Source organism: Callorhinus ursinus, unplaced genomic scaffold (genome assembly GCF_003265705.2).
Source record: "Callorhinus ursinus isolate GAN/ISIS: 27379988/994484 unplaced genomic scaffold, GSC_fseal_2.0 scaffold3, whole genome shotgun sequence".
NCBI classification, from domain to species: Eukaryota; Metazoa; Chordata; class Mammalia; order Carnivora; family Otariidae; genus Callorhinus; species Callorhinus ursinus.
The window spans coordinates 32,940,304-32,957,049 of record NW_027397065.1 but is presented as its reverse complement, the minus strand read 5'-3'; the positions used below and the strand labels follow the sequence as shown (position 1 = coordinate 32,957,049).

Genomic DNA, 16,746 nt, shown 5'->3' with positions numbered 1-16,746 from the left:
TTTAATGCATTGCTGGGCTTGAAATAAGTACATGAAATTTTTGAGGTTCCTTCTCCTCCCCTCTGCTACTCTCCACTCCTCTGTCCTCCAGCCTCCCCACCTCTTCTGACTGTTTCTCCCTCAAAAAAAATGAACTTTAACCAGAATGGGACTAGCCAACAGCGAACAAAGGCAAAAGGCAGTTTTGCTTTCAAAGGCAAATTATCAATATCAGTGATTAAATTGGTGGCAAGGCCTTAGGTCCATAGCAAGGTATGTGTACTAACCTTAAGCTTCATATATTAAGTTGGACCCTTGAAAGGGGATAAAGTGCCAAAATGATAGAGACCCTTGGCTTCCAGCAAAAAAATAAATTAAAGCCTTCTCTGATGAATAGCAAGCATAATTTAGGGCCTTGAGAATCCTGCAGATTCACATCACCAAATGAGTGCTCATAATTTTAAAAATAACAAGTACACAAATAATGAAACAAGATGTCATCATTGAGCACTAACAGAAACAATAAATTACCTATTTGACTTAGACCTTCCCAAGGACTTAAGATACTGGAATTGGATGGGAATATAAAATAATTATGTATGAAATGTTTAAAGAAATGAAAAAGAGAGTAACAAATGAGCAAACAAGAGTATGACAAATGACTAAGGCAGATTGAAGGAGACTCAGGTAAAACTTTTAATATTGAAGAAAAACTTTTGTGATCTAAAATTTAATGGATGTGTAAAACAGTAAATTAGACCTAGCTAAGAATTAGCAAATTGGCAGTTAGTTTTGAAGAAATTTTTAAGAATGTGGAGAAACAAGGAAGTGAGAATATTAAAGAAGTTAAAGGATGGGATGAAACATCAGGGTGTCACATCAGTCCCAGGAAAACAGAATAGAGAAGGTGGAACAGAGGCAGTAATGAAGATAATCTATTTGAGAATTTTTTTTGGAATTAATGGAAGACATGAATCCATTGATACAGCAAGCCCAACATATACCAGTCAAAAAAAAATTTTTTTTTAGGCATACTGTGTAGTCCCAGAGACAGATTATCTCCAAAGCAGCTTGAGAAGTATAAAATAGACTGATAAACTTACTTCTCAACAGTAAAAATGTAAGCCAGAGGAAGGTAGAGTATTATTTTTTAAAAATTGAGCCAAAATAACAGCAATCCTATGATTATATATCAGCAAAAGCACCTTTCAAGAACAAGGACGAACAAAAGACAAAAAGACATTTTCAGACAAAACCAGAATGTTTTCTACCAATAGATCTTTGCTGAGGTTCTTCATTGAAAGTTTTCATTAACAGAATGAAAAGGTAACCTACCCAATGGGAGAAAATATTTGCAAACATATATATCTGATGAAAGGTTAATATCCAAAATATGTGAAGAACTCATACAACTCAGCAACTACAGATGCATCAAAACGTGCTCAACATCACTAGTCATCAGGGAAATGGAAATTAAAACCACAATGAAAGCACCTCACACCTGTTAGAATGACTTTTATCTGAAAGATAAGAGAAAACAAGTGTTGGCAATGATGTAGAGAGAAGGAAAGCCTCATTCACTGGTGGTGGGAATGTAAATTGATGTGGCCAATATGGAAAACAGTATGGAAGTTCCTCATAAAATTAAAGATAGAGCTACCATAATATCCAGCAATTCCGCCTCTCTGTATTTATTCAGAGAAAACAAAAACACTAACTTGAAAAGATATCTACACCCCCATGTTCATTGCAGCTTTATTTACGATAGCAAGACATGGGAGCAATCTAAATGTCCATTGATGGATGAATGGAGAAAGAAAGTGTGTGTGTGTGTGTGTGTGTAAAATGGAATATTTTTCAGCCATGAAAAAGAATGAAATCTTGCCATATGTGACAACAAAGATGGATCCTTGGGACATTATGCTAAGTGAAGTAAGTCAGACAAAGACTAATACCGTATGATCTCATATGTAGAATCTGAAAGTAAAACATAAAAAAAAACTGAACCCATAGATAGAGAACAGATTCGTGGTTGCCAGAGGAGGGGAGTGGGGGGCTGGGCAAAGTAGGTAAATGTGGTCAAAAGGTATAAGTTTCCACTTGTAAAATAAATAAGTCATGGGGATGTAATGTACAGTGTGGTGACTACAGTTAATAGTACTGTATTATATATTTGAAAGTTGTTGAGGGAATAAATCTTAAAAGACCTTATCATAAAAAAAGTTGGTGACTATGGGAGGTGATAAATGTTAATTGGACTTAATGTGATCATTTCCTAATATATACAAATATCAAATCATTATATTTTACACTTATATAATGTTATAATGGGAATTGCATGTCAGTTTTTAAAAGTTGAACAAGTATTTGCATATAAACCAAGTCTCAACAAATTTCAGTCACATAGCATCAGAGTGTCCACATTCTTACCAATTTGCAATTAAACTAAAACTAAATTGCAAAAATAATAAAAAATGAACCCATACACTTGAGTATTTTAGAAACATAAGGCACATGAGATACCATTTTACTCCCAGTAGGTTGGCAAAAATAAGAACTCTTATAGGAGAATGTAGATCAAAGGGAATTCTTACACACTTGTGGTAGGAATATAAAGTAAATCAATTGGAAATGGGATGGAAGTCAATCTGGTGTTATTTTGCAAAGTGGAACATTTGAATCCCTGCTGGCCTGGCATTTGCAGTCTTAGGAATGTCCTCTAGAAAATCTCTTCTCCACAAGTGCTGTGAGACTGAGTGTTCATAGTCTCCTTGTTCTTAAAGGCACAAAGTGGAAACAGCTCAAATACCCGCATGTATATGTATAATGTGCTTATACAGTACAGTCGTCTAGAACAGTAAAAATGAACGAAGTACAGGTATACTTAGGATGAATGTCAGAGATAAGATAGCTAGTGAAGTAACACAGTTTTCAGGAAACTGTATGGAATATGAAGCACTTAAAGCCCCAAAACAAATGAGACTAAAAATATATTATTTAGGAATATATGCATAAGTGATAAAATGAAAAAAAATTTTCAGAGAATAGTAAGCGCCAAATACAGGATCATGGTTACCTCTAGGGTGGCAGGTAAGGGGATATGTTTCAGGAGGGCTAGCATTGGTTCTTAAGTTGGATAGGGGATTAAACAGGTGTTTGTTTCATTACACTTCATATCCATTACACATGGCTTCATATATATCAAATATGACCTTGCAATGTAAAAAGTAAAAAGATTCAGTTATAAAATAATACCTGTTTTCCTACAAAAGGGTACTGAATGAAAGTATAGCTGTTCTGAGATACACAAATGGAATTAACTTCAATGTAATAATGTATTGATATTTAAATAGGTCCATTGAATGAATTAAGTAAGACCTGATTCTTGATTAATATAAATTCAAGGAGTTTTTATAGTTGCATATACTATGTAGTTTTAATAACATTTCAGTCTCTAATGCCCAATATATAGAAAATTTTTAACATTTGTTTTCTTACCTTTTTTTTTTTTGGTCATTGGGAAGGAATCTGCCTTTTAAAGATATCTGTGTTCTACTTAAAAATGATTGTTTTATATTACAAAAAGTGCCTAATGTGGCTCTAGTTTATACCAGCATATGTAGCAGTATTCAGTTTCTTTTGTGCAGACTAAACACTTCAGTTAGTGTTGAACAAAGAAAATTATATGCTCTCGTTATGTGTGCTTTAATTTAGATGCTTAATGGCTTTTAATGTTACAAAATAAGTTTATTATTATATTATGATCTCATTTGTATTATATTGTCTTGCTCTTCCATATTTGTGGTGATATGGTCATGGTTTACGAAAACAATAATCCCTAAGAAATAGGTCATTAACAGTAGTTAACGATTACTTGTGATCTATGGTAATGACTGATTTCTTTGGGATTATTGCAGTTATAAACCATAATTACAGATTATTACAGCAATAATTATTTTGTTAAAGGAAAAAATGTTCTGTGCTTGAACAGCTGCTAAAACAAGTGCCCTGAACATTTCAGAATAAATAGAAAAATGGAAAATTATAATGGAAATTTAGTCTCATTATAAAGATGAGTTTCAAAACGAATTTATAGATGTGAAACTCATGTATTGGATATTTAAATTTCTAAATGTAATTTTGATTTATGGATTTACATTGTTCTTTAAACTTTGTGGACAAAATTATATAACCAAAGTAACATTTGTTATTTTGAATATTGCCAGTCTAAAATTGTTGAGGTTTAGGGAAAGGATATGTACGAGAAATATTATTTTCTCATATAATTTCTCATTCAGTTAAATGTGAAAATTATGTTTGATAGTTTAATAATAATGCCTTTATATTCCAATGTTGATTTCTAACACTAATCCTAATTTATTCAGTCAGTGGTTGTTAAGTTTCTCAGGGTTAAGAAATGCCTGCTTTTGTTTCTTGTATGATAGAAGTCAGTGCTTTCTAAAACAAGGAGAGTAAATATTCTATTTTTCCTCCGAATAAACAAACTTCCGTTCAGAATTTACCATAATTTGAGAAAAAAATACAATTGATCCCATATTATTTTTGCATAGTGTTTCTTGATATATAAACCTTAATTTCAGAGTCACAGAATAAAAGGAATTAATAAAAAATTTAAATTTGAGAAATTCATGTCTTATATTTAGTATCTTTTATCTTTTTATTATTGGACAGTGATACTCATCAACTGCACTGAAAAAATCACTTTTCTCCTAGTGAGGTTCAATCCTTTGGGCATGGGATCTCCCCCTTCTCACCCTACCCCATACATACACATATTTAGTTATAGCCCTATGACAAAACATGACACATAGAAAGGCACATGCTTTTCTAAGTGTGTTTTATTTGGAAATTTTTTTTTCACTTTACAGTTTTTTGCTTTGTTTTACAAACAGCATTAAGAAAATATATATGGCTGGGCGCCTGGGAGGCTCAGTTGGTTAAGCGACTGCCTTCGGCTCAGGTCATGATCCTGGAGTCCCGGGATCGAGTCCCACATCGGGCTCCCTGCTCAGCAGGGAGTCTGCTTCTCCCTCTGACCCTCTTCCCTCTCGTGCTCTCTCTCATTCTCTCTCTCTCAAATAAATAAAATCTTAAAAATAATTAAAAAAATAAAACCAGACTGGTAGGTCAACATTCAAAAAAAAAAAGAAAATATATATGGCTAATGATAATTAGCTCTAATTGCAACAAGTCTCTGGTAGAGATGAAAGAACTTAAAAATTTTTAAATATTGTGACTTAATTTTCATGAGGAGCTTTCAAAGTAAAACTTACGATGAAATATAAAAGTAACATTGGTATGTTTTAGTTTTCGTAGGTTTGATATAGAAGAACTAAAAAGGGGATGGCTATTTTATAATAATAGTAATAGTAATAATAGTCAACATTTAGTGAGCACTTGTAGGAAGCATTATTATGAGTACTTTACATGCAAAGTACTATTTAGTGCTTGTCACAAGCCTGTGAGCCAGGTATAATTATTACCCTCATATTTATAAATAAGAGAATTAAAAACGAGAAATTAAGTAGCATTATTAATAGTACAGGCAGGATTTGGACCAAGCCTGTGTTCGTGGTAGCTAAATTGTACTGCCTTCATTTTTTTTAATATTGATATTTCAACAGAGAAATATAAAAATTACATGCATGGTGAATTCTTTGACTATTTTCAACTGGGCTTGTTTTTATCAAGAGTTAGTAGGCATATGTTTCTGTGTTTACATTAGTGATGAACCCCCAAAATAAGTTTTCTTATTTTAAATTCAGCTATTCAACACTCGTTTCATGTGTCACATATACTTGGTTTTATTGTGAGCAGTTTGGGAATCAAAGGAAGTATAAAAGACCCTAGACCTGATCCCAAAGGTAGATGCAGTCTCATCTGTGGTCAAAACTTGGGAGACAGAGAAAAATTCCGGATTGGGAATTAAAATGTGTTAAACATTTGAGAGATTCTTGGATCATAAGATATTGTTGGATCATCAAGGTTTGTCCAGCTAATTGACAACTATGCTGTTTGAGTATTCCCTTTCATCCATCTTGAGAGGTAGTGGTATGTATCTCCTAATGGTATGAGAACAGACTCTTGTAACTCCATTGCCTGTATGGAATCATATCTCTGCAGTTTTTAATAGGAACATTTGTGACATTAAATGAATGTAAATATAGGTAATAGATACAATGTTTAGAATAGTACCTAGTGCATAGAAAATATCATATAAATGTTTGCTATTATTTTTAGTAATAGTCAAACTTGCTTTAAGAAAAACTGGTATCTAGAAATCTAAATTGATAAAACATATAAAGAAGGTTATTATTTACATTTAAATAATATTTTTCATCTTGCGAAAATTTGCAGTATGATATTTTTTAAGTAATGACTTCCATTAATGGGGCAGCTGTATTCACCAAAAATTATACTTGCACTTTTTCAGATTCACATCCATTACTCAAAATGTGTATGTTCCATGCACAGTTGCAGCATAATCTATTAATAATGACCTCTGTAAGATTCTGAGAAATAGAGTCAAATTTTCTTATTCAGTATTTATGTTCTATAAAGTTGCGGTGAACACTGAATTAGCAAATATTAAACTATTGTTTCTAGGATGAATATAGGTTAAGTTCCTGCAGCCTCCGGTCACAACATTTTCATTGATGAACATATAACCTTGTTTTATATGTGCTTCTGTTTAAAGACACATTGTTTACTGTATGTCATTGATTCATTAACATTGAACTCATAGCCAGCATCCCTAACACTCATGCCTGGACGAAGCTTATCTAATAACACATGTATTTTCAGTATGAGGTACATAACAGCCTTTTTTTCATGGAGGGGCACTATGCAGCACTTTACTATTCTTGGGGAGTATTGTAAACAGTAAAATCACGAATAGAAAGCACAAAAGTGCAAGAAAAAATGGAGCACCAAAAAGACCATGAAAGAATACATACTTGTTTATAGTATGAAAGATGAAACACGAAAGCAGAGTGTTGCTTTGTTCTCCCTACTCTTGGAAGGAACCCATTGGGCTACTCAGATTATTTTGTTGTACACCTATGCATGAATGGTCACAAGTATTTCTGGAGTTACGAATTTTACCAAGTAGACAAATTTTCAAGTAGGAGAATCTCCCGTCCAAGTACTAACCAGGCCCGACCCTGCTTAGCTTCCGAGATCAGACAAGATCAGGCGCATTCAAGGTGGTATAGCCATAGACTCTGTAAATAATGAGGATAGACTTCATCACATCTTGTGTTGAGTATGCTTTGGGTTGGTTTTGTTTTATTTAAGCAATAAAAATATAATTACCATTAACATTCACTTTTAGTAATGACTCTACATTTTAATGTTTAAAGTGATAATAAAATGTTAACTATTTCTTGCCTGTTTCATGCTATCTTTTCTATGTAATGATTTTTTAATCCAGTAACCCATGTCCTTTGATAACTTACTATGTGCTAGGCACTGCTTTAAGCTCTGCAGATGCAATAGACAACCAAACAGAAAAAATAACCGCTATCATGCAGTTGATATTCTGTTGGAATAGACAGGTAACAAAGCAAGATAAATAAGTAAAATATATATTATATTAGAAAGTGATAAGTACTGAAATTAAAAAAATAGGGAAGGGGGATATGATATGATATGATATGAAATGAAATGTTGGCAGATTATGTTCTCGTTATCTCTCACCAAAACTTAGTAGCTTATCAAATAACAGTCATTGTATTATCATCTCTCGGTGTTCTCTGAGCTTTGTTAAGTCTCAGCTGGTTGATTCTCATTTGGGATCTTTCAGGCATTGTAATCAGATGACAGCTGGCGCTGAAGTCACCTGAGTGATTATTTACTCACAAGTCTGGTATCTGGGCTGAAATGTTTGATGAATGGGCTCTCGGTGGACATTTCTCTGCCTTGCTAGCTTGGGCCTCCTCATAGTATGATAGTCTCAGGGTATGTGGTCTTCTTACATGGTGATTGGCTTCCCCAGAGTGAACATTTTCCTAAGAGAGTGAAAGAAACTGCCAGTTCTCTTAAAGGCTAAGCCCAGTGCTGGAATGATGTCACTTCCACTGTATTCTGTTGATCAGCAAAGTTACAATCCAGCCCACACGTACAAAGGTTTGGAAGAATAGACTCCACTTTTTGATGGCTTATGCATACATGGGGGGAAGGAATTGATGATGGTTGTCTGCAAGGCCTTACTGAAAAGGTGAATACAAAGTGAGACTGGTCAGCATGGTTGTATCTTTCTCCAGTTATATTAAATTGTGTGAGTATAGGCAAAGACTACCTGGGGAATTGGATTTAAACAATTAGGGTCGTAAGATGAGTGTGTCAGAGCAAGAGAGGAGTTGAAGTGGTCAAGACAGAGATTTTGATGATTGAGGATTGAGCAAAAAAAAAAAGTAACCAAAAAAAAAAAAAAAAAAAGGAAGTGAAGCTACCTAAGCAGGATGGAGAAGACGTTAAGCTTGTAAGAGACTGAAGAAATGGCAGATCCCAAAAACTGTTAGTATTAATAAGAGATTAACAAAGTTGCAGGACACAGGATCAATAAAAATCAATAGTAGGCTTATAGATTGCCAATTAATCAAAACTGAAAATCAGTTCAATTTAAAATAGCATCAAAAAGAATAAAATACTTAGGTATAAGTTTAAAAAAAGAAGCATTATACTTAGACACTGACCGCTGTAAAACTATTGTCAAAAGAAATTAGAGATCTACATGTGGAGGCACCTATGGTCATGGATCGGAAGACTTAATATTGGTAAGATGACAATACTCCCCAAATTGACCTACAGATTCTGCACAAACTCTGTTTAAGTCCCAGCTGGCTTCTTTGCAGGAATTGACACAGTGATCCTGAAATTCATAAGGAAATCCAGGAAACCCAGAATATTCAAAATAAGCTTGAAAAAGAATGAAGTTTAAAGATTCATACCTTCTGATTTCAAAATTTATTAAAAAGCAACAGTAATCAAGACTGTGGAATTGGCATGAAGATAGACATTAGATCAGTAAAATAGAATTGACAGTCCAGGAAATCCTCCAATTTATAATCATTTGCTCTTTGACAAGAGTGGCAAGACAATTCAGTGTCAAAAGGATAGTCTTTTTGACAAATGGTGCTGAGACAGTTGGATACCACATGCAAAGAGTAAAGCTGAACCACTGTCTCCCACCATACACAAAAATTAAATCAAGATGAATCATAGACCTAAATGTAAGAGTTAAAACTATGAAACTCAGAAGAAAACATGAGTTTTGGTTGGGCAGTGATTTCTTAGATATGCACCAAAAGCTAAAGTGACAAAAGAAAAATTCAAAATTTGGACTACATCAGTTAAAAGTCTTAGACTACTTCAAAGGATACTATCAAGAAAGTGAAAATACAACCCAGAAAGTGGGAGGAAATATTTGCAAATTCTATATCTGATAAGGAACTTGCATCTACAATACATAAAGAACTCTTACAGCTCACTAATAAAAAAAACATAATTAAAAATGAGCAGAGGAGGGGTGCCTGGGTGGCTCAGTCAGTTAAGTGTCCAGTTCTTGGTTTCGGCTCACATTCTGATCTCAGGGTTGTGGGATTGAGCCCCGAGTTGGGCTCCACACTCAGTGCAGGGTCTGCTTGAGATTCTCTCTCCCTCACTTCCTCCTTCCTGCTCAGCCCCTCTCCCTGCTTGTTTGTGCTCTCTCTCTCTAATAAATAAAATCTTAAAAATGAGCAAAGGATTTGAATAGACTTTTCTCCAAAGACGATATGTAAATGGCCAGTAGGCATATGTGAAGATGGTCAACACCATTAGTCATCAGGGAAGGACATGTCATAATTACAAGATACCACTTTACATTCACTCGGATGGATATAATAAAAAAGACAGATAATAACAAGTGTTGAGAAGGATTTGGACCTTTATATTGCTGGTGGGAATGTAAAGTGGTACAGCTGCTTTGGAAAGCAGTTTAGCCCTTCCTCAAAATGTTAAAAATCTAGGTATCATATGACTCAGTAATTCCAATTCTCGGTATATCCAAGAGAAATTAAAACATATCCACATAAAAACTGCACAAATATTCATAGCAGTATTATTTTTTTAAGTTTTTATTTAAATTCCAGTTAGTTAACATACAGTATAATATTAGTTTTAGGTGTACAATATAGTGGTTGAACACTTCCCCATTCAGCACTCGGTGCTCATAACAAGTGCACTCCTTAATCCCCACCACCTGTTTAACTCCTCCCCTCACTCACCACCCCTCTGGTAACCATCAGTTTGTTCTCTATACTTAAGAGTCTGTTTCTTGGTTTGCCTCTTCCCCCCACCTTTGCTCATTTGTTTTGATTCTTAAATTCCACATATGTGTGACCTCATGGTATTTGTCTGACTGACTTATTTCACTTAGCATAATACTCTTCCAGCTCCATTCATGTCATTGCAAATGGCAAGATTCCATTCTTTTTTATGGCTACTATTCCATCATATATATATATAAATAAATAAATACATACATACATACATACATATATACACATACATACATATATATCCCCCATCTCTTCTTATCCATTCATCAGTCAGTAGACACTTGGGCTGCTTCTGAGTAGCAGCATTATTTTTAAAGCCAAAATGTAGAAACAACCCAAATGCCGATCAGCTGATGAATAGATAAATAAAATGTGATATGTCCAACAATGGAATTTTTTTTAGTATAGTTGACACACAGTGTTCCATTAGTTTCAGGTATATAGCATAGTAATTCAACTTCTCTATACCTTATGGTATCCTCACCACAAGTGTGGTTACCATGTGTGACCATACAATGGTATTATAGTTCATTGACTATAATCCCTATACTGTGTCTTTTATTCCCATGACTTACTCATTTCCATAACTGGAGGCTTGTGTTTCCCCCTCCCCTTCACCCATTTACCCCATCCTCCAACCCCCTCCCCTCTGGCAACCATCAGTTCGAACAATGGAATAGTTTTTTTGTCTATAAAAAATGAAGTACCAATATAAACTCCCAATAGGGATGATCCTTCAGCACATTATGCTAAGTGAAAGAAGACAGTTACAAAGACCACATGTTAAATGATTCTATTCAGATGAAATGTCCAGAATGGGAAAAATCTGAAGAGACATAAAGTAGATTAGTAGTTAGGGCTGGGGGTGGGGTTAAGGGGTATAGAGTGGAATTTCTTTTGGGAGAAATTGAAATATTCTAAAATTAGGTCATGGTGGTGGTTGTACAACCCTGTGAATTTATTAAAAAAATGAGTCATATACTTTAAGTGGGTGAATTGTATGGTATGTGAATTATATTTCAGTAAAATTGTTTAAAAAAGAAAGTGATAGGTTCATGTGTTAGCGATTCCCAGTAGAACAAAGGATTGTTGGAGTTGGAAGATTCATCTTTGTACGTATTGAAATTACTGCTGATTATGATAGAAATACTATTGGAAAAAGTGACAGCAAGCCTGAAACTAACATCTTCAAAAAATAAGGGAAAATAACCTGAGGGAGAGTAGATTATCGCAACCAGAAGGGGTATGTGGTAGTATAGTTTGATGACATGAGATGTAAAGCTGAGTGCTTTTATGATGGAGAGGGAGTATGTTTTGGAAGGGGAAATGAGGAACATCAAGAACACCTACTTCCATGTTGGAATCCTGAGATACAAGAGGTGTGGAAGAGAAATCACCTGAGAGGAAGTAGGGTCGTCAGGGGATAGTGTATGTTATTAATAGACTTTTATATTAGTCATAAAACAATTTTGAAATATATAGGTAACTTTCTTAATACCTTCAGTTTCCTACATGGGCTTTTTGTTCTGTTACTTTTTTTTAATGCTAATTATATGTATCTTGAAGCTTGAGTCTGTTTTATGAATTACTTAATCAAATTGGTGTTTTTACCGATTTGGCTGTTTGACATTGTTAATGTCCAAGGCTGCATAATTGGTCTGTTCTGATTTATTCATTGTTTTATGATAGAACAGGGTATGTGGATACTTGCCAAGTTGTATTTCTAACTTACAGGAAGTTTGTCACCTCACTAGGCTGATGTCTCTCCAGAAGTCAGAGGGAGTTGATAAGTGGTAATGATTGCTAGTATTCACAGTATGAATATAGGAAGAAAGTGCTCTTTTTCTGTAGGTATTTATCCTTCCTAAGTCTTCCAATAAGCACAGACATCTTTTTTTATGACTGTTCCAGTCAATACCTTGTGAAAAATACTTTAGTTCACTTGAGAAGGTTTCTCAATACAGAAATGTAATTGATTTTGGTAATATGAAATATCCTGGTCATCTTTGAAAAATCAGTCCCTAAAAATAGCACAAAATTTCTTTTTAGCAAGATAATTGGTATGTTGTTAATTATTCATAAAGGTCTTAAAATTTTTGGAGAATCTGATACATAGATCAGTGAATCTAGAGATGTAAAATAATAGGCTTAAATAAAAATTATTCAATAAATAACTCCATGTCTGAACCACTCAATTTTGGCTGCCCCAAAATAAGATTTGTGAAAACTGTAGATTCCATGTGTGCCGCTGTTGTAAAGTTATTTAATCCCTTGCTAATATTGTCCACGAAGTTGATTTGGTCGTCAAACTATGTGATTTGAATGGTGACAGTCTTGGATTTTAAAAAGTTATGCATAAAAATACAAAGGCAATACATTTATTACCATCTATTATGGTTCAAGCAGAACTAATACTAAAAATGATCAGACTGGTATGATCATGACATTGACCATTCAGAAAAGATGCTGCTCATTGGATCATATTAGTACTTACTAACAGCCCTGGATCTAGACATTACTTTTGGTGTTTTGTTACCAAATTTAATTTTAATCATAAGTCTTCACAGTAGATCTTATTTTCTCCATTTTTCAAATGAAAACCCTAAGATGTAAAGAGGTAAATAACTTAGACAAGATCACATAGCAAATTGTTTGAACTAGGATTTGAACATAGTTTTTTCTGGCTCTAAAGTCTGTCATTTTTACTGTTTTACTGCCTTGCTAAACTTAAAACCCACTCTCTACTCTGTCAGGGACTGAGTTCACAGTAGTTTATCACTTGTTTGGAAGAGTAGATATTTTGCCAGTTTTAGAATTTCCTGCAAAATAAGCATTGTTTCTATCAATACTTTCTAAACATTTTTCTTTCTTATTAGGACGTCTTGCATGGCTGGTATACTTAGTTGGGACAGTTGTTGGAGGAAGGTTAACATATACCAGTACAGATGAACATGATGCTATGGATGGAGAATTATCCTGCCGGTAAGTAATGGCCATAAAATTTACAGAAATTTACGAAGTAGTTAAGAAATTTAGTTATTGAATTGGTATTAAGAGTTAAAACATTTTGTACCTGGCCTTTTGAGGAAGGTATTATTTTCTTTTTATTGGTGAGAAAACCGGGGCGTAGAGGTTAACTGATTTGTAGAAGTCAAATCTCTAGTAAGTATTATAGTCAAATATATTTTAAACTTGTATTCAAATAGTGTGATGAAGATTTAGGTTGCTTTTTATGTCTTAGGACCTGATAAAGCAGGCAAAATTGCTGTGTATTGGGTGGTGGCAAAATTGGGGTGAAGTATATCTGGTCAAAAAGCAATGGATAGTCAATTACCCAATACAAGCTTTATTTATGATTGTTGACTAGATTTTTCACCTCATGACCATAGTCTTAATCAGAAGCAATGAATTACTTACCTTAACACTGAGGAAAATTCCTACATGTGAATAATACACGTGAGTTGGTTTTCTATATATTTTAATTTATTTTTTATAACATTTTTCTTTATAACTAAGTAATATATGTTTTTATTAAACACTTAACTATTTCAAATAAAAAGAAAAGTCATATATTAATTTGGAGATAACTATTTCTGTCATTTTGCTAAATACCTTTGAGTCTTTTTTAATTAATGCTTGAGGGTATATGTACATTATATGTGTCTTTTTTAACATTTTTTGAACAAAAATTATACTATAATACTGTTTTGTAAACTAAAATGGAGATAATAATACCTAATTCATTTTGGGCTATTACAAGGATTAAATGAGTTAATATTTTTAAGATTCTTAGGACAATGCCTGGCAAATAGTAAGCACTGTATTACCAAACACCCCTCTCCCACCAACCCCCCGCCGCAAACACTTTTTTTTTTTTAAATCAAGCACAATACTATGAACATTTTACTTAGACATTAAATATTCTAAGCTGTACCATAATTTTTTTTTTAAAGATTATTTATTTGAGAGAGAGAGAGATAGCAAGAGAGAGCACAGGTGGTGGGGAAGGAGAGGGAGAAGCAGGCTCCCCGGTGAGCAGGGAGCCCAACGTGGGGCTCAATCCAGGACCCTGGGACCATGCTCTGAGCCGAAGGCTGACGCTTAACTGACTGAGCCACCCAGGCACCCCAGCTGTACCATAATTTAAACATACCCCAGTTTTTGGAATTTTAGGTTGTTTCTCAATTTTTCTATATTGTAAACTGCTTTGAGTTGAATGTTCTTTTATTTTTATTTTTTATTTTTTTTTAAAGATTTTATTTATTTATTTGACAGAGAGAGTGAGAGAACAGAAGCAGGGGGAACAGTAGAGGGAGAGGGAGAAGCAGACTCCCCGCCAAGCAGGGAGCCCGATGCAGGGCTCGATCCCAGGACCCTGAGATCGTAACCTGAGCCGAAGGCAGACGCTTAACCATCTGAGCCACCCAGGCACCCCAGAGATGGATGTTCTTTTAGTTATATCTTTGTGTAGGTCAAAATAATTTCATTAGAGTTAATTCCTAAAGGCTGAATAGCTGGTTGAATGGTCTGCAGCACTTTAAAGAGTCACCATATGACCTTCTGGAAGAATTGTACCAGTTTATTCTCTGAACTCAAAGGCTCTGAGACTTAACCATTTTTTCTGCAGTTGAACACTAGATAATAGGATTCTTATCTTTGCCAGTTTATAGATAACAAATGTCTTGTCTTGATTTCTATTGCTTTGGTTACAAGTGGTGTCAAATATTTTTTCCATTTCAATTTTTCCCAATTGTATTTTCTCTTTGTGGTTTTTAAATATATATAGATTGTATCATTTAGCTGCTTTTCTTTTGTGATTATCTTTCTTAATTTATCTATAAGAACTCAGGGTATATCAAAATCTTAATATTTAGTATTCATTCTAAAGATGTTTTCTCCATGTTTTTAATTTGTTTTAGAAATTTTTCTTTTAATGGATTTCAATATTTATATATTGAGATCTGTGAATTTTTCCCTTCATATTTTCCCCTTTGTTCATGCTTACTTAGAAAGGTTGTTCCACATCTAGATAATAAAAATATTCACCTAGATTTTCTTCTAGTTCTTTTATGGTTTCATGGTTTTTATGGTTTTATGGTTTTTATATTTAATTTTTAATACATTTGACATTTGTTTTATATACTTTTTCCAAAGTTTCTATTGTGTTAACCAGTTAATGCAAACCCCACCCTTTACTGACTTGAAATGCTGCTTATATCTTTACACAAAATTCTTAGGTCTTTTTCTGAGCCTTTCATTCTTTTCCACTGATCTTAGAAGTCTGTTTTCCTCCATCTAGAATAGAAATATAAGGGAAGTAGTACATTGCTTCTTATTGAGGCTGTGGTCATGAAGTAAAAAATCTAGTCAACGATCATAAACAAAGCTTGTATTGGGTAACTGACTGTCCGTTGCTTTTTGACCAGATATGTGTCACCTCAATTTTGCCACCACCCAATGAATACCACTATCACCCTACCAAAGTCCTTAAAATTATTAGACCTAGTTGTGGCATTTTCCTTCTTTACTATTCTTAAGTATATCCCTGAGTATTTAATAAATTTGTTGCCATTCTGAATAGAAATTTTCTCTTCATTTCATACTCTTTTTAACGTTTAAACTAGCCCTTGTTTTAGTGACGCTTGATTCTGAATGGAACATAAATATTTTTAGCTTTCCTTAGATTTATTTCTAGTATCAAATAACTTTATGAATGGGGGCATTCTTGGAATGCTTTCGTTAATTTTAAACAGTAAATAATTTACCTCTGTGCCATCTTTTAATGTAACATTACATAATTTAGTAAAGTGAAAAGTAAGTATACTTTTTGCTGTAGTTAGTTTGATTTTTGAAAGTTTTCATCATCAAGTAGAGAAATACCCACTGGCATTATTTTCCTGAGAAATATATAACAGGAAATAAACAAAAGCAGGTGTCTGTTTGCTAAGGAAATAAACAAAAGCAGGTGTATTTTTGCCAAGTACAAAATTTTAATTTTTTCTTTAAGCAACAAACATATTTAACTTTAAATAAGATTTGATTTGTGTTTTAGCCATTCCCTAGAAAACAAAGTGTTAGGTGAAGTTTATGGTCTAAGGCTTTATTGGGGGTGGGGAGAACAGTGCATTTTCAAGGAAGAAAAAATGAAGGAAAAGGAAGAGTGAGAGAATAAGAGAAAACAGAGTCAGTGCTCCTAATTCACAGTTCTCATTTTTGCAGATTTGTGTACTTGCTAAAATTTATTTGTAATCCCAAAGCCAGTACTCATGGTGCTACTGCAGTCGTTTTTGGATATGTGCTTGGTGGTGAAAAATTTGAGTTGCCTGATACCCACTTTCCCAGCTGAGATTGAACAGATACTCTGCCTTCTTGTTTCTTACTCTCATGCTGTAAATAAGTGTCCCTTTCATTGTGTGTTTAGTGC

The 16,746-nt window shown here is 33.9% G+C and overlaps 1 protein-coding gene across 8 annotated transcripts in view; it reads left to right on the top strand.

Annotated features, from left to right (window-relative positions):
* Window positions 1-16,746, top strand: part of RANBP17 (RAN binding protein 17) — a 324,967-nt gene that overhangs the window by 47,747 nt on the left and 260,474 nt on the right. For all 8 annotated transcript variants that reach the window (XR_012377245.1, XR_012377247.1, XM_073890032.1 and 5 more), the window contains one exon: window positions 13,199-13,304. Coding sequence is in view for 6 of the 8 variants with exons in the window: in XM_073890032.1 (XP_073746133.1) it covers window positions 13,199-13,304 (106 nt within the window). In the remaining 2 variants the exon portion in view is untranslated. The remainder of the gene's footprint in view (window positions 1-13,198; window positions 13,305-16,746) is intronic.